Source organism: Corvus kubaryi, unplaced genomic scaffold (genome assembly GCF_017639235.1).
Source record: "Corvus kubaryi isolate FWS band 111438036 unplaced genomic scaffold, C.kubaryi_AGA036_p1.0 37398, whole genome shotgun sequence".
Classification (NCBI taxonomy): domain Eukaryota; kingdom Metazoa; phylum Chordata; class Aves; order Passeriformes; family Corvidae; genus Corvus; species Corvus kubaryi.
In genome coordinates this window covers 36,152,944-36,179,361 of record NW_024581137.1, presented here as the reverse complement: position 1 = coordinate 36,179,361, position 26,418 = coordinate 36,152,944, and the positions used below count along the sequence as shown (strand labels likewise).

The window sequence follows — 26,418 nt, the reverse complement described above, 5'->3', positions numbered from 1 at the left end:
CCGTGTCCCCCGTGCCCCCGTTCCCCCCGTGCCGCTCCCGCCGCTGCAGTGCCTCGCTGCCCGCGCCAGGGGGCGCTCGGAGCCGCCAGCGCCGCGCGGGCGGGCGCGAGGGCGGCCCAGCAGCGCCTTTTGTTGTTTATTTCGCTGCTTAGTGGGGTTTATTCAATTAATTTCAGCGTGGTGGAAGCTGCTTGTTGGCACTTAAGCGCCTTTTCTTGTGCCCACTTAGCGCTGTTTTCTGTGCGCGTAGCACCGCGCGGGGCTGAGCTGCAGGCGGCGGGGCTGAGCCCACGCGCGCTGCGGGGATTGTGGTACGGAATTACGAAACGCTGATTGAAGCCAAGCGCTGAGAAAGATCTCTGCAATTGCTCCATTTATCCTCTCGCCAAGCTGAAAAATCCTTTCTCATTTATATTCCACTCTCTCTTTCAAACTGGAGCAACCACAGTGTTAAAATGTTATACCTTTTAAAACTTCGGGGGAAGACGATTCCTAAGTAACCTCATTGATACAATGTTTATCCTGACGGTCAATTTATTTTTGCTTTATTCTAAATTCCCCCTCTTTTGTGTTGCTAAGCTTTAGGTATTGTGTTGCATCCTCTTGTCCCAGTTAAAAATACTAATAAGCTTCCTAAACTGAACCACAAAAGCTTTTGTCATTTTTGTTTCAGTGTACTAATAACTCTATCCTGCTTCACTACTAAAATTACATTGTTACTGCCCTGTACCTTTCCCATCCATGACAGCAGTGAAAATACCACCCCAACGTACATGGATGTTCTTTATTGTTTTCGGCAACATTTAATTCAGTATCTGGCATTGGACTAGAGTTTGTTGGCATTATTAACTCTGGGCCTATCCATATTTGGGGTTATTTTTCTGTGGAAATAATTGTTTGTAGTGTTCTATGCCCTAGCTTGTTTTTAGATTTTCTGCCCACATATCCCACTACTGTTAGTTTCTTTGTACTAATGTCTTCGTCTTTTGTGGTGATTTCAGCATTTAGTGTCATCTAAGGGTTGATTCGGTATGCAGGGTATCCCTTAGTCCAGGTCATTAATAAAGATGTTAAATAAAACTGTGACTAACGCTAATCCCTCTGGCACACAGCTGGACACTTCCCTTCCAACTCAGCATATTGCCACTCATCATTACCCTTTGCTTATAGTCTGTCTGCCAGTTTTCAGTCTATGAGATAGTGTATCACATCCAAGCTCTTTGGAGCTTGTCCACAGAGCAAGATTTTTTAATAGAAATTGCAGCAAATGTTACCTTTTGTTGTTTTGTTCCACCAATTATTAAGTCCACTTAAGAAAAAAAAATTATCTGGTGTCTTATTCATTAGTCACCTCTTCTTTTGATTGCCATTCTGTCTTATTTCTGCTGAAATCTAATTCTGCTTCCATATTGTCTTTCGTTTCTGTTGTCTGTATTTCCCTTCTTTGTGTTTTCCTGTGTCAATGTCCAACAAATATTTGCCAAGATTCTCTTATTTGAATACCAGAAAGAAAATATGGGCATATATTTATATATTTTTAAGTCTAGTACCATACTGTAGAATGCAGAGCAAAATTAGGTATTATTACAGTAACATATCTACAGTAATAAGCCTATGAAGAGAAATGAGGAAAGAGAACTAGCTATTCTTGTATAGAATTCCTGGAAAGACTTTTAAAAGATGCCTTACATTTGTTTGCTATCCTCACTAATTCCCTAAGAATTCCTTAGAATATTGAGACGTATATCAGATAGACATGTTTATTTGGTGTTTCCAGGTATGATTTTTTTTTCAATAGATGTTCTTCATTGGCGTTTTTGAGTACTTTCTGGTCAACTCTTCAGCTGTTCTTTCTCCTTATGCATTTCTACATGCCAGTGTTTCATTAATTTCTCAGAATTATGTTTTTGGTAGTCTGTTACTCATATGTTGCCGTAGTGTCTGTGTTCATTTCTTGGTTTGAAGTCTAATACTTTCTGATCAGAGGCACCAGGCATCATTATATCCTCACATTCTGAATTCTACCCTCTTGCTTGAGTTCTGTACTGTTGGCTTATCTGCTGAAATTCTTCTCCAGATAATGACATTGCTGACAAAATTGAGTCTCTGAGATGTGTTTAAAAAATATTTTTCTAAGGAATTGAAGACATACTGTGAGGGCAGTAATATAAATGAAGTAGACCTTACTGCTGGCTCTCTCAGTATTTGTACGTAGCCATTAAAGGCAAGATTCTTCCAAAAGGAGAGTGAAAATGATAGGCAACTTGAGAACTGGGTTGGCATTCAAAAGAGCTTACTGCTAAGCAACTGCTCTTGGCTTATGTGGCTTGATATTATCCTCTGCTGCTTGTTCTGTATTACAGATCATTTTTCTTCAACTGAACAGTTCCTTTGATTCTCATCTTAGGGTCTCAGAAATGTAGATAATTTTGAGAGATGGTGCAAACAGGCAATAAGAATAAAAATATGAATAATGTTCCTGGGTTTTGTCACCACTGTAGATGGCTTAAGCCAATCTCAAAACTCATGCTGTTTGTCTCCATTGCCAGCCAGAGACTTATGACAATAGTTAAGATTTCTGCAGTGATACGACATTGTAAATTATCTTTGCCTTAGGCAAATACTTATTTTACTGACTTTTATGAGGATCTCATGTGGGGGTTTTATTGTAATTTTGACCACTGCCTTTTCCCTGGTAGGATCACAGGTATTCAGGTATTGCCATTCATGAGCATCTCCTGGTACTGTCTCTCAGAATTCATTCAAGAAAATCTTAATCACTTCCTTTCCTGCATTTTTGGTTGTGTTGCTTCATGTCTCTGCCTTCAGATTTCTGATGTCTTGCCTGCCATATAGTACAGAGAAACGAGAATTTTTGCTTTTTGATTAAGGTTTTCTTCTTTTTTTTTTTTTTTAATTAGTGATGCAGAAGCACACATCATTGTAGGAGACTGGTGAAAACTGATTTTTTGCATAACTTTATTTGCTAGCCAAACAGTTTAGTACACAAATTTAGTGATTTCTTTAAATGACCTGGCTAAGAAAGTTTTAAGTTATTGTTTGAGAATTTGTGAAAGATGCTGGTTGCAAGCAGGTCATTATGTATATATGTTCAATGCCTGCTTGACCCATGTCAAAATGGGAAGATGGGAGACTCTCACCCTGTTGATGCATTAAAACAGAGAGGTTAGATTATGTATCTGCAGCAACACACTGTGAATAACGAGCCTCAGCACAGGGCTGGTGCACCTGTCATTGCTGGAGGGCAAAGAGGCAAGTGGTTCCAAAGGGAACTGACCTTTTTCTTTCAGGCATTGAGTCAATCCCATATCCTAAGGCACACATTCTGTGTTAAAATTATTATAACTCTCCTGGCATTCAGCTGAACAACAGACTCTGGCGAAAATCTATGGAAAAAAACCTCAAAATATGGTGATGATCGTAGTTTGTCTACTGTTTTTAATTAAGCCTTTATAGGAAATATATTCCATAATTTTGAAAAGCATCAGTAAAGTTCTCCTCTGATAAAGATTAATTTTATTAAAGTTTAAAATAAAATTTTGAAATTGTTTACCTGAATTGGCAGCTCACTAGATAGCAAAATGTAAATGACAATGTTTATCACTAAATGTGATTCACAAAAAGCCTGCATCCTTTTAAATTCTGTAATACAGTGTATATCCACTGGCTGCTACCTCAGCTGAATTTCTATCTGTAAGATCTGATTTACAAATAGACAACTTTCTGTTAAATTATTCACATCTCATAATAATTGATGTAACAGAGTTGATCTTACGCTGGAGCATATTTGATCATAAATTCAATGAAAACAGCCACCATCTTTGTGATGTTTGTCCAGCTAAATCCTTCAGTGAATAAAATAATAAAGATGCCAGCTGTGTTTGTTTTATGATCACTGCTGCAATAGGAGGCTGAAAATACAACTGAAAAAAGGATCTAATTTTTCATGTTGGGTTTCTAAACTCAGAATCTTACTGCGAAGAATTTAAATTGAAAAAGTAAAATTTTTCCTTTTGTCACGTTCTCATAAATGTATTGTTTGCTTTTTTGTTCCTATTGTTTGGGAATACAGAATGGTTTTAAAATATTGATCCCGTTTGGATGTCTGTGGTATGGATATTTGGATATCCGTGGTCTGTGGTAAGGAAATCTTGTAAAAGTAGGTTAAATTTATGCTTTTCACTCCAACATCATTAAATGTTAAGAATGGACCATCACTTTTGCATTGCCTTCTTTGGTTAGATTTCATAGTAGTTTTAAAGTTCTGTTTATTACTATATACTGTTAGTGTGCCTCAAACTAATTTCACCACCCTGACATAAAAAAATCATGCTCTGGATCATTATTGGCCTTCCTTCAGCATTATGACTTTTGCAGAATACTGTTACATTCCTTTTATTTCTTTCATATTTGATCCTTACAGTGCCCTTGAGTCAAGCTTTATTCAGCAACCATGAGGGCATGAATTTTCCTGAAATGTTGACAGATAGTGTTTTGTGAATATCATTTTTCTGTCAGCTACAGCTCACATCTGTACTGCAAACTAAAGCAGAGCCAGGGACTATATGCTGGCCCCGAGGCCATGTGGCAGACCTTGGCTACAGCTGTGCTAAGTAACACTTGGGCATGCATCTCCTGTGGGCTTTATGTGGTCCCCATGCAGCTGCAGGTGCAGTTATTGTTTTGGGGTTGTTCAGCATTAGGTTTTTAAATCAAAATTTCTGGAATAAAGTAAGACTCATGTTGCAGACCATAGGAATCATGTTTTCTAGTGTAATATATGGCATACCTTGCTTGTAAGAGCATAATACCTGCTGCCTTTTGGGAATGGTCTCTGGCACGAGTTGTTCCCTGGACTGTGTCCAGGAGTGAGTTTGGAGCATGCTAGTTGACATGGGCCAGATAATCCGGGGGTAATCTGGCCACTCAATAGTTGAGCAGTCAGGCTCTTTCCCTAGCCCTGCTCAATTCAGCAATAAGGCTTCAATGGAGAGATTCTTACCATTCCCTGTGCACACCTGAGCATATTCCCAGTGAAGTTTCCTACTCACACTGTGCTGCCAGTGTTCTTTGTCACTTAGGCCTGAAGCCTTAGGAAGGGAAAAATAAGAAATATCCCTATCCTGTGCATCCAGAATGATATATACATTTTACCTTTTTTTCTTTCCAGCTTTTCCAAGATACTTTTTTGTCTTCCCCAACCAACTTTGTCACTCTGATCTTGATTATCATAATCTACTTCTCATGTCCTCTCCTGATCAACATCCTTCTTCAGATCATAAAAAAAGCAACCAGTAAATTCAATTTTTTTTTTTTTTGTATTGTTTAAGTCTCATCCCAACACTGGCTCTTTCACTCCCTCATTTTTGAGCCCCGTATTTTCAAAATCCTCCAAAATTTTGCCTCTTCTTCTCTTTCTTCACAAAGCTCTTACTCCCTATTTTTATGTCAGTGATCCCTTTCTCATATTTAAGACTTCTCCTGTCCCCTTGATAGTTCAGGCAGACTCCCGCTTTCCTTTCTGGGAATCAGATGGGCTTATGCCCAGATAGTGAATTTATCAGTTGTTTGTGGTCCTTGACTCCAGGCTTCTTGTTCTCCGTTTGGAACCTGCTAGAACTTGTCTGCCTCAAATATCTGCTTTTGCAAAAGCTTGATGTTCATTTAACACCATAAGATGAGACCCAGATGTTTATTTACCTGCCCATCGAATTCAATGACAGCACACATGACCAGAGCTCCATGGATTCCACAATTCCATGTGTGCAGTATCTTTTGAAGACCCACCTGCTTTTTTGGGTTGCTAGAAGTCGCCTGAGCTCAGCTGGCAGTCAATTTTAAGTGAGAGTTGGCTCTTTGGGAAATCTGACCTTTAGTGGTCACTACTATAGATATCAATTTTGATTTTAGTTCTTAAATCACCTGTGCTGATTTATGCCTAAATAGCAGTAACTCCCTGCTTAGCTGTCTCTCTTTCATGATACTTTGACAGGATAGGATTTGCAAAAATAGTTCAGGGTTGAGTTCTTCCCTACTGCAAACCAATTTCTGAGTGTCAGGTAGCACTGCATCCTCACACATATGTAAGTACAGGCACTGAAGATATACATATTTCAGTAATTGGTAGTTAAAATAGATGGAGTTTGTGACTTGCTGATTCACCTCCAAGATGTTTATAGTTAAAAAGGCATAAATGCTTGTGTTAAATTCAAACAACTTTATAAACTGACATTTCAATATAGGTATGTGTGGATATGAAAGGTTTCACTCTTTTAAAAAAATCAGTGGGAAATAATGTTACATTTTCTCCAAACTGCATACTAGAGAGTTCACTGTTTTCTCCTTCCATGGTGGTCCCTGCCTAGGAAACCTAGGTTTTTTTCCCCTGTTCAAGTTCAAAGTCAATTCATACATTAACACAAGCATATTTGTCTCTTAACAAGTATTACTGCCTTTGGTGTCAGTCACTGGATTCTCAGTCTGACTGGTTCTCCCTGCTCAAAGAGGACCTAATGTTCTCTTTAGAAAGTTTCTGTCTCCATTAATGTAAAGAGAAAGTGGTGTTCTGAATTGGGAGAGTGGATCTGGAGAAGGAATGGTACTTTCTACAAGGCAGTGCTGGTGTGAATGTGGTGTCCTATTCTGTGCTCTCTCCTGACATCACGTGAACCAAATGCTTGAGGGTCAGGGAGCTGCAGATAGTCCTATGTGATGTAAGTCTGTCTAAATACAGACATAATAATACATAATAAAGTATTCTTGACTGCATAGCTTGAATATATTGCCCATATGCTCTCATTACAACCATTTCAGTCTCCTCCTCTCAGAGTTTACTAGTCCTGCATCATTTCCCTGTTGTGTTTTAGCTTAAGAGTATAGTTGCAAAAGGACCGGGATGCCTGCTTTTACATAATTGCTCAGTCTCATTGGGTTCAGCCAGGCAACTCATCTGCATAAATACATGCATATGCCTGGGGTCTGTCTTCCTGAGCTTTCCAGGCTTGGGGCATTCCAAATCTCTATCTGCCTTTAATGAGCTGTATAAATAAATACAAAGTACTCCTGTTAGTTCCATATCCACAAAAATATATTTTATTAGCTGAGAGGTATACAGTAATAGAAAAGATCAGACCCATCCAATGTTTTAGGTAGCGGTGGGAGGACAGGACAAGTAGCTGCTTCCAAGTGCTTGATGGATCTGAGGCCCCAGCAAGACAGATTTGTAGGTTAACAGTGATAAATGATCTTTGGCTTCACTGACTAAAGCAAGGTCACATTTCTCGGGGCACTGCCTGCATGCTGCAAACCTTGTAGCAAATTCTTGTTGAAGTACTGAGCAAACAGACCAGTTCTTATTTACATTAGAATGAAATTAAAACTTCTCAAACCCAAGATGATAAAATACCAGACAAGAGGGCAGGGATTCATAGAGCAATATTAATGTTTATTTACTAGCACTTAGTTCTGTCTTTGTTTTGTTTGTTTTCTAAAGGCAATAGGTCCAGAAAGACAGCTGGATAAGGGAAAATAAGGAAGACTTTGTTTACGTCCCTAATGGGTGCACCCACTTAACAAATTTGAAATTCAGAGTTTGTTTTTTTTCTTTTTCTTCAGAATATCTTTTGCATGGATTTATTTGGAGAGAAGCAATTCAGGTTGTCGAGGGTGGGATGAGGAAAAGCACAGACTGCATTGTGTGCCAAAGGTTTATTTCAGCTATTTCTATGGTGGGGGTGGGGGGTTATTCCTTCCTTTTTTTTTTTTTTTTTTTTTTTTTTGGCTTATGTTCAGCCAGTGAGGAAATAAATATGTGAAGAAAGAATACTATGGAATGTTTACTCCACTGCTATATTTTCTTCCTTTTATCATGCCCCAAGATTCACTGAAGTTGATATAAATTCACCATGCCTTATTTTAAAAAGCATAACAGAAAGGCATTCTTCCTTTAAGAGTCAGACTGTAAAAGGTGATTTTCTTTCACTCAGTTTGGTTTAAGCCTGTAAAAAGCATTAAGTGAAAAATCTGATATATTTGTTAGGGCATTTATTGCATTACTAACTTATATTTTCAGTTCTCAGTGAAAGGTTTATAGAGAACATAAACCTTGAAGAGTTTTGTTCAGGATTAAAGTTATATTTTCTCCATTTTCTGGTGAAATAATGGCTCATAAAATGATTGGGGTGTTAGTAATTATTTTTGGCTCTGTTTATTTTCCAAGGTTATTCTGTTCCACTTGCTGAGGTGCACAAAGACAGCCTTTAAAAAACATTCACCTTGATCAGAAGATTCACGCCCTTTAAAGAATTTCAAAATAATCAAAAGCTTCTGACTAGATGTCACCACTGTGTTGTTTTTCTTCATTAATTGCACTTACAGCTAACAAAGGTATTCCAGTAAACTTAAATCTGGCATATTCAGTAGTGGTCTGTTGTGGTGTAAGTAATGCCCTATGTCTTCCATAATTAGTATCTTTAATACTGGCCTAATTGGGATCCTTAAAGAATTAAAATAGTTGATTGGTGGTGGCATGTAAAATCAAAAAGAAGTAATTGCTAAATTCTTTCTGGGACAAAATGGTAATGCACATTCTAATTAAAATTTCTTAGGAAATACTTTTTCTGGGAAATACCTGTATCTAAGAGAAACTGCTGAAAACTGAGTGAAATAATGTGAATTACTTAAGGTAGTCTTCTTTTAGTTTAATGAGTTAATTCTGATTTTAAACAGTAACAAACACTGTACCCAGCAGTCATGTTGCATGGACTATCACAATCTCAGAATTCCTAGGAATTAAGGAAGTTATGTGATCATATCATAGAAAACCACATTCTCAATACCTTAGGGTATGTTATCACTGGACGTATATTTTATGTTGCTGTTTAAATAAGCTTTTCTTCACTTTAGTGTCTACCATGTAGACTCCATTCTTCTTGCTTCATTTGATGCTCCAGCATACGTTATCCTGGCAAAAAGATGCCAAACATCAAATGTAAACCTTACTCTGTGTCAGAAGTGGAAGGAACGAGTAGGAAAAATGTCTGCAATATTGTCAATGAACAGTATAAGCAACCTTCCTGACCAGAGCTGTCAATAGTTGGTGCCTGCTTTCTTTGGAAGGTTTTGTAACTCAGCATGTTTATTCTGAGGCATCAGAGCAGGAGCTACCCTGGGTGCCTGTCAGGATACAGAAGAAGAAAACTCAGGATACTTTTAGATCTGCTGTATATTGACTCTTTAAGCTTAGCCTTTAAACATCACATCAACCAAATTCAGTTTTTAAAAGTGGTGTGTTCTGTAATAGTGTTAATGTTCTGCTTTGTGAAGCAGACCTTCTAAGCTGGATATCACAAACATGGTTGTGTTGAAGAAATACAGTAACACATCTGAAACAGACACTAAAACATATCAAATCTAGTGCAAAAGAGTCAGGGAGAAATAGACTCATATCTAAGCTTATCTTGAGTTGCATTCAGTGATGACACATACAAATGATCAAGTTGTAATTGAGCATAATGGCTGTTGTCAAAAGTGAATCACCTTGTGAGGTTGGATCACTTCATTGTCTAGCTTAGGTGTGACCAAAATGAGTCTCTGAAGCCTAATGTGACTCACGAGCAGTTTAAGCATCTTAATTCTCTGTTCTGAGAAGTTCAGGAGCTGCAACTGTAATTTTGGTTTACCTACTGGGTCAGTAGTTTCTTTTAAAAATCTGTATATGCCATTATATACCTAGGGCTAAATCTATATTAATTAAAATAGAAAACCTAGTTGTGTATATTGTTAGAACTGTCATTTGTTACGTTCACCTTTTTTCATGAAGTGCTATTCACCTTGGCTGTTTTCCAACTCACGGCATCTGTGCAACTGTCAAGTGAGAATTAGTTCAGACAGGCCAGGGTTCTTATTACCTTCCTGGAATGCACTAAATGAACTTACCTTCACAGCTTTCCAAATGGGGCACTGACCTCTGCTACATCGACACTAACAGCAATGCCAAGGAATCAAACACTGACACTGTTATTTTTATCTCTGTTCCATATCAGTGAATACTTATCATTGGTTGTCATGGCTTTTATTGTAATAATAAATATTTTGACCACGTTTTCAGTACTTCAGTGAATAAGACTGCTCATGCTGTAATATGGTAATATAGTTAAAGGTCAAACTAATCAAACTAAAGATCAAACTAATTTTTAAATTTCCAAAGAGATGGTTTCATACACCACCATGGAAATCATGATGGTCTGAAGACTGTGGAGTGCAGTGTTGAACAGGAGCACAGAGCAAGTGCAGACACTGGGAGCAGTATAGCCACATTAGTGCAGGCTTTGTCCCAGCCTAGCTCATCCAAGAGCATGATGTTGTGCTAACGTTCCAAGAGCATGATGTTGTGCTTTTATTCAGGTGCTGAGCTAGAAGAGTACAATTAAAGTGATGGCCTAGGGAGCCTGGAGACTGGATTTTCCCACCCTGCATATGTAGAGAGCTCAGTGTTTCTGAATCTAAACTGTTGCCAGCATCTCAATTTGGGAAGAGCAAGAGAGGCATCAGGTGTTTGGAGACATGCCTTTTTTAAGGAATCTGCACAACCCAGGACCGCTGTTGGCAACCCCATGCAGGTGTGGAGTGCAATCCAAACAGTGAGATGTCACAGGGGCTCTGCTTGATTGTATCATTTATTGTATAGTTTGGCTTGAAGTACCTCTATATTGTACTGTAGAGCAAATACTGTATTCTGTGATTGATCAGCAACAAGCAAAACTCTGCTTCAGTAAGCCTTCAAATGGTTTTGTCTCGCTTTGTTCATCAGTTTTAGTCCTCAGTACCCTTTGTGTAAAACACTGAAAAAATGGTAACATCTTTGCTCTGTTAGATTCTCGTCTTGAGGTACCACTTTATGCCTTCATCTGTATCAAAAGCTAAAAGCCTCACATCAAAACTTGCATTCACTTGTTGTGGTGGTTTCTTGATGGCTAAATAAGCTCTACAAAAGCTCCGTGGAGGCACACCAGGCACGTTAGGGAAGCGGCTCCTGCACGCCGGAGCTGGCACGTCAGGGCTTTGAAGACGGTAGGTGTTCTCGGCATGGCGGCAACAACAGAACAGCTGTTGGAGTGCATAAAAGGGAAATGCTGCTCAGGTAGGCCCTGCTCTGATTCGTGTTTCACATAGCTGCTGCTACTAGGATCACGTGTATATTCAGAGGTATAAACTATCAAGGCACATGAGGACGTTTCTGTATCAGCTGGTTAGAAGACAATGAATTTTCAAAGGAAGCATTAACTACCAGACATGGTGTTGTACAGTTTTGTACAGAACTTAAGAGAGGCTAAAGCCTGGGATGAGTGGGAAAGATTGCTGTCCTCAAGCAGACGTGGGTGAAAATGGGGAATACTGCCATTGTGGCAGTGCACTGGGAGGTGAGGTACCGCAGGGACTGTACAGGAGCCCTGTTGTTGAGGGGACCAGAGCATCCTCTGTGAAATGAGCTATGAGGGTTGCCATATGGCCCGCCTGTTTTACACCAATTTGTCAGTTCTCTTCATACCATTAAACTTTAAACTCTGCTAAATGTTGTGATTGTTCAGGTTAACTGTGGTTTTGTCTTTCAGCACTTCAGGTTGCAGGAGTTTGCTTAGAATAAAGAACCAGCTGAGATTTCCAAAGGGAATTAGGTGCCTCACTCCTCTAGGCCATGCCATAAATGCCAGTCGAGAAATGAATTAATGATACACTGCAAGAATCGTATCTTCACATGGAAAATGTGCACAGTAAATGATTTTTGCTTTGGGAAGTATTTACCTGGTGCTGCTAGGAGCATATAGGCAGCATATTATCTCAATTTGTTTTAATGCCCATTTGTCTTAATTATTAATGTGAATTTGAACTGCCTTCTTCATTGCATTTAAAAGCAAATCACTCCAAGTTCAGAAGTTCACTGCACATGCCCCAAACTTTTTTTTTCTCCAGAGCTTAAACCAAACTTCAGTGATCTTAGTCATGTTCTGCTTGACCAAATACTGACCTTACTCTGCAGTAGAAAGACATTTAAGCCTGTTTTCTGAAATTAAATCAAATTCTTGTAATCCAATGAGATTTACAACTGCTCAAGTCTAGTCAGATTCATATAAGTTTCAAGTGAGACAGGTTCATATGGTGTTTGTTTTTCTTGAGCTGATGCTGTATATAGCATTTGGGATTAAATTGAAAATCAATGTGTTTCACAAATGTCATCAGAGTAGGTGTGTAAAAATATTCCCAGTATTTCTCAAAACAATATCTATGTATTATTTAATGCTCATTGCCAAAGGTTTCTCTGTATTCTGCTGTACACCACATTTTCTGAAAGTATGTATGCTGTCATGGCTAGTAACTATTCCTCAGTGATTAGTGTGACAGTAACTGAAGCGTGAATATTGAGACTTGCCATATCATGCATGCCAAGTTCCTATATGGCCCAACTGCTGTGAGACAAAACATGCTATTATGTTTTAGACACAAAGCCATATTGTATGAAATTCCATCCTGTCTCGTACTGAAAGAGGTGTATTTAAAAATGAAATATTGTTTTTTCTTCAGTTCTTTTTGTTAACGTCTGTGTTAGGTATTTAACTACTGAACCCATCAGAAAATTTAGCCTTTGTCTCTATTGAGGAATCAGGTTTCAAACTTAAATCAGACAAATTGTTAATGTTTTAAGGAGGATATTTTAAAGAGACTATTGGCAAAAAAAAAAAAAAAAAGAAAATAGAAACAAAGCAATCTTTCTGACGTTCTGACCACAGAGGTTATGTGCTAAATGGGGTTTTCCAAACAATTCTGGTGTAGCAGATGTAATTTTAATACATGATCATACAGTACATTTTTCATAAGTAAAGAATAGCTTGTCTTTAAACAAAGCAGCAAAATTAGTCATGCATTCCACTGAGGCATCAGTTTTTAATACTGACAACCTTAGGAGCCCACATGCATATGCTTTTTGCGGTGCCCAGTGATTTCCAGAAGTGACCTTTGCAGAAGACACGAGTTTTGGAGAAGAATTTTTTCATTGCTGCATAAAGGTCTGTAAACAAAATTGGAATTTTAATGTAGAACTTTATAGATACAGCTGAGCTAGGTGAAAGTGGTGGTTTGATCCAAGAGTTACTTGGAGGATCTTCTTTGGCCTGTATTACACAAGAGGTGATATTTGATCATTATGGTCCCTTCTGAGGTTAAAATCTATAAATGCTTGGAAACATAATACTAATAATGTAGCAACTGGGATCTTCAAAGCACTGAAAAACAACTAACACCAACCCCACACCCCTAGCGCTACTTGGAATGTGATCAGGGCAGATATATCTAATAGTTACAGCAGATTAGACTATTTTTCAGACTGTGCAATGAATTGTCTTCTTTCTATTAATTATAAAACCAGTTCTAATTATGACTCTTTTATTTATAATTATTTAATTAGTTGATGTGATCATTTTGCAGCCCTAGATATTTTTGTTGGATTTATATTATGTTAATGTATAATCTGCTGATTATTTGATGTTTATCTTTGGTGTCTCCACTGATTTCAGCAAACACGTTATTTTTGTGTCTAAACTGGGAAGGCGTCTTTGTCTTTCTAAACTGTTCCTGTTCAAAACACTTTCAATTTATATTAGTTATTCAGAATTTCTTGCAAAAAAATGTTAGCAGTATGCCAGGTACACTGGTAACCATTAATACAGTCAAAATGTCAACATCACTCTCTTCAAGGAGCTACAGATGTCATCCATAATTTCACCTGCATGTCAGAATTTGTTCATGTTTGAGTGTTATTTTCTTTTGCTTCGCTTTGCCTTACTTAATTATCATCTCCACTATATGTGTGGATCAGCAAAGGAATGGTGTAATTCTTATATTGGAGGGTAATATTTCACTACTTAAGTGACTGCATTTTTCTGAATTAACAGTAGTTCTCATTCAAGACAGAGCAGGTTTACTACAGTTCCTAAAAAGCTCGCAGCTCCCTCTGTGGCAAAAAATTACGTTGGTAAAATGGTTTGACAGAACCTCTGAATGATTAATTGGTGCAGGGGGCATTAGGACTCAAGACAGGCCTCACAGACTCAATATAATCACCATCACCAAATTCCATGGAAATTTTGGATGTGTAGAAGAATTAATACCAATTCTCCTTGAATATTTGCCCCTCCTTTTCCTTTTCTTCATTAATAATAACCTTTTGTCTTGGTATTTTGCTGTGTTCTGTAATGAAATTATCTGTAATTTTCACAAAAGTTTAATGAACATTTGCAACAATCTGGTAGTTTAAATTGTCTGTAATTATTCTAATTTATGATGTAATTTATAAGCAATGACTCATTCAAGATGTTTTTCTTTTGTCACAAACTGGAAATGAAAACAGAAAAAAAGTGCCCATCAGAAACACTGGAGTTCAGCATCTGTTTAACCTGAAATAGCAATTCTGATATCTAATCCTGGGAATTCAAGAAGATTATTATTGATGAGATATAAATGTCTTAAAGTGGTCAGCACTCCTAAGCAATTCATCCCTGGGTAATTTCTGGACACATATCCTGCCAGTTCTCAAGAAGAGATCAGATAGGCACAGTATTCAAATTTCTATCTAGCATACAGTTGCTAGAAATTAAAAAGACAGACAGTGGCATATTTTTTGAATGGTTGCAAATATCAGCATATAATCCATATGCCAGTACATAATTGAGTAGAGATGCTTTTGACTTTCAATTTTTTTATTTTTGACACTGACTCTAGTATGGACATGGACAAAAAGTTGTGTCTGACATTTGTAACTTAAAGTTCTCAGTGTAGTAACTATTTTTTTAATTTAGTGTTTTCAGTGTTGTCTGTTCCCTGTTGAAGAGACAGTTTTCACCTGCGCCTATACGGATTCATATAAATCATGCCATGTCAGCCCAATAAAAGAGTAATGCTGTTTAATCCATCTTATTGAATTTTTTTTCTGGAAAGTCAGCTTGAGCTGACAAAAATGAATATTTGCATGAAATGAGCTGTAGAATTATTGATTTTAGAGGATAACATAATCTTTTTCAAATGCTATGTTATTTTGGACTGCAATCTACTATCTAGTGGCTTTAGGAAACCAGTCCCTGGTAAAAACCTTTTATAGACTTCAGCATTTACCCAATGAGAGATCTTTACTGAGCAAAGGCATGGTTGAATTTATGAAGTTTCCTAATAATAATAGCAACATGATGTTAACAAGATTCATCACATATTTTTTTGACTTCATACAAAAAGTTTGGTGGATTTGGAAATTTAGGAGGCAGCTATAGGTTACTAGACCCAGGCCACATCTTGCTGATTACCATTTTATTCTCTCCCCTTCAAGTCTATTACTTTTAGATTATATTTTCTTACAATATTCCCAAGGATTTTGCTCCCGGTGAAACAGTAAGTTTTCTCAGATTTCTGTAGGAAGCTTAGAAATGATAACTCACTTAGATTTAATGTTTGCGTTGCATTAACACTTAATGAAGAGCCAACTCCCTGCCATGTGAATATATGAACAAGTAAGAAGTCAGTACTTACTGAAAGTCTTTGTGAAACCTGATGCATGTGTTGCATGTTAAGCATCACCAGATTTTAAAATTTGATATTTCACGAAGTTGTGTGAATGTTGCTGTTATTTTAAGCTTGGATTTCATGCATTTAGATGGTAATAAGCATTTGTTTCCAGCACTGCAATTTTTCAGTCTGTCAGTATGCTCAATAAAATGTAAATGGAAGGATCAAAACAGTTGCTTTCAAGATGCTGTTGCTCATGATGCTTTAGCATGCTAGGCAGGGCATATGGGATATGGCATATTATATGCCCTGTAGTTGTAAAATTTGTATAAATTTTGAGCTGTCAATACAGAAATAATTCATCAACTCCATAACCAGAGGAATAGCTTTCCTGGTAGTGCTCCTGGCTATTAAGGCTTGGTGTTTCAACTGTGCTGACTGAAGATGGAATTAGTAAACAGAAAAATGATACTGTTTTTCAGAAAAATGTTCTTGTTTGTGTTTCAGGCTGAGCTGTGTGAACCATGCAGAAGATCTAGCCTCCAAACTACTCCAGTGTTTCCCAAAGAACAGATTGTCAGCACAGGCAGCTCTGAGCCATGAGTACTTCAGTGATCTGCCCCCACGGCTATGGGAGTTAACTGACAGTGAGTATAACCACCTCCAAATCGATTAAAAACAACGATTCTAGTTCAGACAGATGAACGTGTGTATGCCAACCCTCACATGCAGACAGCTTCATGGACACACACAGCCACACACACAGTTGTGTAGATTCAAATTACATAGCTTGACGCAGGACAAAATAGATTCAGGTTTGTTTTTTTTTTTTTTTGCTATCTCTGCTCTGCAGTCTGCAGCCTGCTATCTTTGTATTTGATTATGTGTGGAGCCAATAGAACTCTCTGAATTGTCATAAAGCAAAAGGAGAAATGCAATTTACATATTTAGTGCTTTTCACTTTATACAGTACTTCTTAACTAGATGCAGCACACGGGATAAAAATCCAGCTGTGTTTGGTTCACAGAATCTCTGTGTTGTAACAGTAACCTTTAAGAAAGGACTCAGCATTCAGAAGTCTGAGAAACACAAAGTAAACAATCAGTTAACTTGCTGAATTAGACTGTGTACGAAGAGGATGACAGATGATGTTCTTAACTAAGAATGCTTTCACTATTTACATACATCCTTTTTCTTCTTTTATTAAACAGAATGCATTCCAGTTGACTTGGCAGAAATGTTCCTATCATCGTGTATACTGTCAATTATCTTTTTAGTAATTTTAAATCATTTATATCATATGTCTGCATGTTGTTTTTCAGTGTTAAAACCACAATATTTATTCGGGAAAAAGGTAGTATAATGAATGATATTTTTTATTCAGAGAAGGTTCTGTTATTAAAAAAAGGTTTCACAAATGAATAACGGTCAGCATTTTGCTTTAACTCAGTATGGTGAAAAGATGCATGCTTGCATTACAGCACTGTATGTTCTTTTCTGTTTTCAAACATGCAAAAGATCTAAACCCGGTACCTCAAGGCAGAAAATTCAGAGATGCAGCGATGGAACAATGTGTGTGTAACTACAGCTGATTTAAAAGTTTGCTTCTAAAAACTAAGCTCTCTTTCTGAATATTCATCCACAATAGAATATGTTTACGGCAGTGTTGGTACAAAAACTTTTGTCTTCCTAAAGTTTATCTTTTCCATCCTTAACAACTGTAGTAGTCATACTTTGAGATGGTTCTGTGGCTTCGCTGTCCAAGTACCCTGCTCCCAGCTCTGCACTAAAGAGCACTCTCCCATTTGTGGAATATGAACATTAAAATCAAAATAGCACCAATAATTTCTGTCCATCACTGTCATAGACTGTGTTCTTGCTCTGCAAAAAGATCCCCAGTTTCCTCCTCTGCCATGGTGACCAACTACTCAGTTTGCTGACTGTGGTACTTGATAAGGAGAAAATTTAAAGGTTCAGTGTAAATTAATGCTGCTTTTGAAAGTCTGCCTTTGCAGAAACTGATGCAAAGAGATTCTTTTCTTCAGGACTAATGAAACATCAAGAATGCCAGTTCATTTATCCTATTTCCACTAAATGGAAAACAAAAATCACTCTGCAGTGGTGACATCTCAATCCTTCTGACTGTGTGATTTAGTCTAGCCAGGATTTTGAATTCTGAATTCTGCAGTAGTACTTTTCTGTTAATATGGACTTATTACCCACTTGCCACTTAGTTTATCAGTCAGTGGTTAAATCCAGTTCTATCAGTGAAGTAAATGCCTACACATTATCACTCTGCAGCAGGCTGCCAACAGAGACAGTCTCGTCCTAGTCATTAACAAGCACAATGTATGCAGAACACCAGAGGGGAATTAAAACCACAAAAAATACCTCAGGGTGGTATTTTTAATATGAGAATTTAATTTGTAATTTCACAGATTAAGAATTTTGGCTGCATTAATCCTTTTATCAGCTCACAGCAGGTTATTTGCAGAAGCATAACCATAAGGCGATATTCATTGGCAGAAACACGTCTTTGCATAACGTTAAACATCAGGAGCAGTGAAACCTTTTGAAGGGGGGAGAATAAAGATGAAAAATCATTATATTTTAAAGCAAGGTTCTTCTAAATGCCTCCAGTAAAAATTTGAGTTACAGAAAGACTATTTCTGTGTCTAGTAGATAATCATTATGAAGCATAAATCCAGATGCAAGAAAGGACAATCCCAGTATCAAATACTACAATCATTTCTATTTAGTATGACTTGGATATACTTGTAAACATATTTACAAAACAAAGAGCTTATATACTTTGGAGAGTTGGGAAAATGTTTACTGTGTAGTGAAATTACCAGTTTTTGTGATTCTAGTTCTCTGTGCTAGTATTTTACATCAAGAAACACTACTGATAGTTAATGAAATATAGTTATAAACATATTGAGTCTTTATGTACAAACAAAGTTACTGCTTTCTAATTCGGACACCACTGTGATTTTGCAAGTCTCTGAAGTGAATAGTATTCATCATATTTTGTCCAATTTGGTCCTAATGGTGAATCGCAAATTTGGGGATTTAGCGCTAAAAACCAGGGAAAGACTCATATGTGGGTAGAAAGGCAAATAGAATGGATCAGTCAAATGATTTTCCATCAGAAAATTGTTTCCTTGGAATCACACTATTTCACAAAAGTATGGTGACTCTGCCTACACTGAAAAAGTAAAAATGAAGTGTTTGACTTTCTGTTTGGGTTTTGACCTTTAGTACTGTGTATTTGTATTCTATGTAATACTTTACAGTATAATTTTTTAATGGTGTTTATTTTAAAAATGTGTGCAAAGTTAGTTTATGTGAGAAGGACGATTTTGCTTTTTTTACTTGGTTTAGTTTCAAGTCAAGGCATAATTTCATTTGGGTTGGAAGTTCAATTTCCAGATAAGCTCTGTCTAAAAGGTAGCCACCTTCAGTTTGTGCAAATAGTAAATTAAAAATGTAAGAGTAGTGCTGTTCTGCTAAAAAAACCTTGTCTAGGAATACAATGCAATTTATAATGCAGCATAACTTTCATTCATCTCAAAACTGAGCAGTAATCTATGGATTAATCCTTTTTACTAAATATGTCTACTTGTTATTTTCTATATATATATAAAAAAAAGATCAGTCCTCCCACTTTTCTACTTTTATATTTGAGAGCTCATATTCATTTATTTGCATAGAATATCTGCCATGTGTAACAATGTAACATGTGTAACAATTGTGTAACAATGTGTGTTACTGAGGATAGCAGAATAAGAAATGCAAGTTGAGATGTCAAACTACAGTGGGAAGGTCTGTGCATAAAGCAATAGCCAGTTTTTTTAAAGACATATAGATGAAAAAGTAGTTCCAAAAACTTACAGGTATGCCAGCTGTTAGTGCAAAAAAGAAAACTCTTACATCTCTGATTAGTTCTTTAACATTTCCTTATGGAATCATGCAGTGGCAGCTCTCTTGAGGATATTGTTATATGGAGGTTTGTTTTCAGGATATATTTAAAGTCATTGATTTTCCCCATCAGATTGAGGCATCCTAAGTAGAAATGCGTTTTCATATTATCAATGTGTGAGTCCTTAACCATTTGCAGTTTGATTCCTGTGATTATTATCATCATGACTCCTAATAATTGGTTGCCTGGTGTGACATTGAAGTTGTCAAGGTTTTTCTAGCTCATGCAAAAGGGGATTGCTTCACGTAAAAGACTTTTGAGTTGTTGGGATATTTTTAACAAGCCTAGTTGTCTTTAGTAATTCAAAAAAGAAAGTCAAACAAGATAGTTCAGTTCTACTGAATTGAATCTGATATCAAGATTCTGAAGATGTAATATGTGATATCAAATTATTGAAAAACCTTGCTGCATGTTTTACCTTCTTATTTATTTCTAAGTTCTCTCAGCAGAAATTTGAAAGTGGAAGTTATTAATTGTATAGTGGTGTAGAGCACAAATAAACACACAGAGTCTGGAAACAGATATTTTTGAAGATGCATACAGTTAAGAATATTTGCATCACACAACTTCCATCATGATGCATTCAGCTTCTTTCCATTAAGAATTTGTACAGTGCTTACTTGCAGAAATAGTTGGTATATGTAAAAGCTGCATATATCTACTGTGTTGTGTTTGCCATATATATTAAATAATTATTTTTAAATTACTGCTTTTACTGCAAAAAAAAAATCACAGTTTCTGAACTGAGACTCTTTCTTACAGTGTCTTCTATTTTTACTGTACCGAATGTAAGACTACAGCCAGAGACTGGAGAAAGCATGAGAGCCTTTGGAAAAAACAATAGTTATGGCAAAGGTCTATCAAACAGCAAACATTGAAGAATACCTATGTTCACAACTGATAATGCAGGTAAGGCATGGTTATTGGAAAGGATATATTTGAAAATGCTCTTTAGTTATCTTTAGAGAAACAAAATACAAAACTCGACTGCACATGTCCATGTGCAGGCTGATACTCTGTTTTCACAGTTTTACAGTCCATATGAAGAGTGTAAGTTCTAAGCAGGAATGAGTGCCACTGACAGGTTGAAAATATTGCAGAAGTTGGCACTAGTATATTAAACAATAGTTTGCCTTTAATTTGGACTGATACTTTTTACTCCCCTGGTAAAATATGCAGAGAGAAAATACCTCTTGCCAGTTGTGTTGTTAAACTTTGGGGCAAGGACAAGAGATTCTATGATTCTGTGATTTAAGGTCCCTCACAACCCTACCATTCTATGGTTCTCTTATTTAGTAGGTTGGTAGTCTTGATAGCAGAAGGATGTTCTTGATGGGAGAGAGGTGTTGTCATGTAGTGATTATGGTCTATATCACTGGATCAACTAATACTGTTTTGTTTAACCATAGTTATTCAGCAGTGAAATAGTGTGTAATATGACTTCTTATATTCTAAGAGTAGAACAGAGCTTGGGAAGGCCAGGTGAATAGAGAGGCTATTTACCAAATTACAGCAAGGGAATGGTGGTGTTATATCATGGCATTAATTGTCTTCTGCCCATATGCAGCACCCCAGTGTTTGTTCAGTGGGTTTTAGCACTTGGCAGACTCTTCCAGGTTAGCAGTATTCCCTTATATAGCTGCTTTGCTTATTATGCTTCTCTAAATGGTTTCATACCAGAGTGTTTCACAAAATACCTAAAGTGCAGATTCTTTTCATTCAAAAAAACAAGGCCTGCCCTTTCTTTGCTTGTTTGTTTCTAAAGACACAGTTGCTTTTGATGCCTTTTCCTGGTCTTAAAATCAAGAGTCAAACATGGTTAAAAGGGAAAAAGGGATTTTACCTCAGTATTTATTTTAGGATCCTTAGGTGCACTACATCCAGATGGAATGCACCCCAATGCACACTGCAATGCACACCCACAAAAAATCTGGTATAACATTATAAGTGTTACTAATTAGCACATCTATCAAACATTCCCCAATGAGAGGCTCAAGTGAGCCCCCCTCCCCAAGGAACCTTTTCCTGGATGGTTCTATCTTAGTTTACAAAATGTGTTCTGGAGAGGACCTTGGGGTCTGGGGTACACTGATCCCTAGCTACGAAGCTTCTAAAATGTTTAGTCTCCTAGCTTGACAAACAAGTCCAAGAATGTAGGCTAAAAACACTAAGAGTAGAGAAGTTGTAAAAGGGTATAAAAGAAAAGGCAAAAAATCATCATGGCATCACTTTTGCATGTTGAGTCCATTATAACAGTTTGTTACAGAAGTTCTAGGAGCTGAGAGAAATGCACATGCTGCTCATATACCTATTTGAAGATACAATCTCATGTAAATGTAGTTGATATTCATGTGATGTCTATATTTAGCTAAGTCTGCTTCTTTCAATATCAGATATAACGTTTTCTAATGAATTACATTTGGGTTTATTGTTGTGTGCTTATGTATGATTGGGTTTTTTAACCCTGTAATGTTACGGAGTCTTTGCCTGACAGGCAAATTTTGGTGCTGAGAGCCTGCCCCAATTTTTGCACAAGCTCTTCGCCAACAAACCATTTAAGATTCTCTAATGTCAGAAATGAGGCTGCCTCAGAGCAGTCTGTTTACATCTTTATTGACAAGCTAATCCCTACCTTTTCCTGGGGCTGTGTCCCTGCAGACATCTCTTCAACCTTGTCTGTTCTAACGTAACATATCATCCATCTAAAGTATATTTAGAGTGTGCCCACCTGTGCTAAAGACCTTTTGTGTAGAAGCTTATGTACAGAATCTCAATTCTCATGTACAGAACCTCATTTCTGTTGCTTCCAAACAAATGTAATTTTTCATTTATAAAATACGCAATGGAAGGCTTGTATTTGCAAATGAGCATGTAAAATAGTTGAAAACCATTGGATCATTCTTACTGAATATCTATTTGAGCAGGTACAAATTACTGTTTTAAAATTTTATATGTGAACAGAAAGAGAAAACCCAAATGCACCCTTTACATTCATCACTGTACTGTTGTGGCTGCTCAACCACAGTTTTAATGGATGTTTCCATTTAATGCATGTTTCATTGTGAAAGGTCTGAAACCGCTTAGCAAATGTTGTGACGTGTACATTATTGATTACAGTTTTCCACTCTGACTTGGGACTTTGTTCTGTTAGGTGCTAACAGTGCAATAACATATCAGCTCCCTGCTGTAGTATTTGACTTGTGCCATGAGATGGGGACCAGCAGATAATCCTGGAAAAATATTAGTACCAAACAGAGGTCCTGTCACTTGTACCATGTGGAGAGCTAGCGATTAATGAGATGAAACTAAAATACGTGGGGAAGCAGGAGAACTGTGGACACAGAAAATGGATTTGGGTGAGGAATTATTAGAATGCTTGGAAACCTTTAAAGGGATGAGACTACCAAGCAAGTAGAGGTGTGAGTTAGTGCAGAAAATGAAAGGAGCTGGGAAAACAGACTGCAGTATTGGTAATGTGAAAAGAAGGTCTGGTGAATGGCAGGTGGCTGTGATTTTAAGCAGTAAAGTAGTGGCTGGCAAGTAGGATGTTCAGTCAGGAAAATGGGTGTGTTATGAGTCAGTTACTCCAGCAGAAGACTAAGAGTTGCAGTCAGCAGGAGAGTACCATTAGGGAAGGGGTATTTATTGCAATATATTCTGTCAAAGTCTCCATTCACAAGGCTCAGTGAAGCTAACAGATGCATGAATAGCAGAAGGAAAGATGGCAATAGCTCTCCAGGGCCATGAAGTTAACAGGTAAACAAGGCAAGTAGAGTTAGAGGGATGGAGGCAAACAGTACAAGATGTGAAGATGTCAACAAGCATAATCAGATAACATCCCAGCTAGTGAGGTAAAGGAAAATTAGAAGGGGCAAATATTGCAAGGAAATAAATCTGATTATAAAAAAAAAAAAAAAACAAGCATAGCAAACAAATGTTTCTAGCTTGTCTCCTGGACAAGGTTGGTATATATGTGTTTAACTCAGCTTTGTGAGTTGACTTTATGCGTATACAGAGATGGCAGGGAAGTTAGGAAGAGCTGGAATTTTGAGTTATTCCAGTATCTTTCAGGATGCTGTGAAAGAGAAAATCTGTAGATAGTTGCTTGTTAAATCCTCTGACACATGTGTAAAGGAAAGATTTTATTTTTATATATATTTTTATACATTTATACATTGTAAAGAAATTTATTAGAGAAACTCACAAAGGAACCATCTTCAACCACCTCCAGAATCTGGTGCTGAAGAAAATTCTAGTCTTATGTCTTTTGTCTGGTCCTTCTTTCCTTCCTTCCTTTGGTTCCTAATTTCCCTGTTTTGGGGGTGAAATAGGAAATAAGATTGAGAGACCCAATAAAGATGCTGTGCCAAATCTTTCTGTGATAAGAAATTAACACCTCCTGCTGTTCTCTCACACACTTACCAGATGTTACTGCCCTGATAGTGCACTCACTGAATTAAATCCACTTTTCTTTAGGGTTAGGAAGGCAAAAAGATTAGGGGAGGAATGGTTGAGACATCATCTGCTAACTTTGGAAGCAGCAGTCTCTGGCAGATTGCTGAAGGAGAGAGACTAAAGGCAGTAAATTTGTAATTGGCTCCATCATCATTGATTAGAACCTGTCTTAAGCCCTCAGAAACTGGTGCATCTCTGAGAATTTCTGTTGTCTTTAAAATACTGTAGTGCTTCAGCTGCCTGTCTGCAACTCACAAATCAACTTACCACTTGAAAAAGCAGTAACCTGAGACATATTTCTGAAAACTTATATAATGTCTGTCAGACTTGGATTACTAATAGGGTCTTTGTGGACCACACTGTGTCATTGTCTTGGGCTCCAAGAAGAGACAACATGTTTATTCCAATGCCCATGGGGAAAAACCTGACATTTGGAGTTAGCAAGGTCAATGCCGAGGCTGCTCTCTACTGGAGAAAATTAGCAAATAAGTGGTAATGAGCATCACTGCACACAGAAGAATCTGTCAGCAGTGAATTAGATGGGGCCTTTTGACCATATCTAAGCATCTTTAAAGTTTTGTGATAAAGCAAAACGTTTTTATTTTGTGCTTGATGGTTTTCATTGATATTTTTTTCTCCGTGGGCTGGAAGCATCTCTGTGGAAGTACATGTCTCTACATATCTTGTTCAAGTATACTGTATATACTACAGTCATCCCTCTTTACAGATCCTGTTTTATTGAGACAAGAATGGACCCTAAGAAATTCTAGAGGTCCGTTTTCATTTGGCTTCTGGAATACATGGCTAAAGCCTGTTCCTCTCTGGAAAAGGATGAGTCAAATAGTAATTGAAAAGACAAGGCATTACCTGATACCAGATAGCGCGTGATGTTTTCTTGTGGTGATTTATAATCCCCAGTTCCCATTGGTGGACCAGAGACACGAGATGTGTTTCTGGCCTATTGTCTGCTGCCTGGAGCCAGCAGGGACAGCTTCATTCAGGATGGTAACACCATATGCTTTTAAAGTATTTAACCTGTATTACCATAATGAGATCCCCTGGCTTTCTAAATCTCTTTGACAATTCACTGAAGCAAAACAAAAAGTGGTCTTTATTTGTATTGCTTCGCCACATGCGCATGCATCCGAGCAATCCTGAATTTCAATCACAGGATGCTGAATTCTTTCTTCTGTGCCCATTTAAGCCAGCAACTGACACCAGCCCAGCCAATCGCAGGACCGATGGCGTCATTCGGGCCAGCTCAGCTGTGTAAAACAGAATAAAGCTGAAGAGGTGACACTACAATGGCAAAAAATGCTGGTTATTTGATTGCTTCTGATGGGGTGTGTTTTCAGCAGCACAGAATCATTATGTAAAATTTCCTTTTTCTCCTTGCTAGCTACAGGGATGACTGTTGTTGCATCTCCATCCAAATAGTTTCATTTTTGTTTGTCATCCTCAGTTTTATATTTATAAATTGTTTAGGAGTGTCTCATCAGCACTGCTGTGTGGGAACATAATTTTTGCCTGCCTTGCCCTAGTCAAGCCACAGGGAAGCTGTAGTCCAGCAGTGTATGTGTCCAGCAGTCAGTATTGAAAAGTCATTTTCATTCACTACTCCCCTGCATTCACTCTGTTCTGGGTATCCCAGTGTTGCTAAAACACTGTGGAAAAACATATACTATGCATCTAAGTCTTCATCTCTGTAGCTTCAGGTGATAAAACTGTAATCATTACAGTGGAGAAAGGGCTGCATAAAAGAGAAATTCTGGACTGACAGACTGCATATCAGCCAGATTTTGTCACTATTGATTTAATCAAAAGCTGAAAGTAGCCAGTAGTGCTTTATATGTGTGAAATCTTGAAATTTAGTGTAAAACCAGATTGGGAGAGAAAAGCAGAGCTATAAAAGCACATCAGTTAGCAGTTTAATTTTTTAATGCTTTTTTTAATAGATGAATTCAGATAGATGTGTATAAACAGTCATTGTGCTCCTGCAGTTGAAAAGATGGAAGCCTAAGCACTGAAGATGGGAGGTTTAAATTTCTCTTGCATCTTTTAGTGCCAGACAGTGTCTATGCATGAATGTTGAGGGTCAGTTTAATTATTTAACTAATACTGGATTTGCATAAATTGGCTTTCCTGAAAAGGCTAATAAGATGCAGTTGTGGTGGGCAGCTGAAAGCAATTTAGGTTTGAGTCCAGTAATGATAGTACTAAACAAAGTTGAAATTGTAACATCAGTTTTGTAAAATGTTAAATTAGTATTAAGCTGTGAAAGATAACTGCAGAATCCAAGATATTTTTTGGCTCTCTGGTACTTTCAGTGCCATTCTTTTCTTATGTTAACAACATAATGGCTTTATGAGTGTCTTGGGGTGACCTTATGATGTGTATCCCATATCGCTGCCTAT

The 26,418-nt window shown here is 37.4% G+C and overlaps 1 protein-coding gene across 6 annotated transcripts in view; it reads left to right on the top strand.

The window, feature by feature from the left end:
- CDK14 (cyclin dependent kinase 14) overlaps nucleotides 1–26,418 on the top strand; it is a 331,737-nt gene that overhangs the window by 235,828 nt on the left and 69,491 nt on the right. For all 6 annotated transcript variants that reach the window (XM_042044158.1, XM_042044163.1, XM_042044164.1 and 3 more), the window contains 2 exons: nucleotides 16,075–16,214; nucleotides 20,312–20,458. In XM_042044158.1, the coding sequence (XP_041900092.1) occupies nucleotides 16,075–16,214; nucleotides 20,312–20,427 (256 nt within the window). In that variant the 3' untranslated portion in view covers nucleotides 20,428–20,458. The remainder of the gene's footprint in view (nucleotides 1–16,074; nucleotides 16,215–20,311; nucleotides 20,459–26,418) is intronic.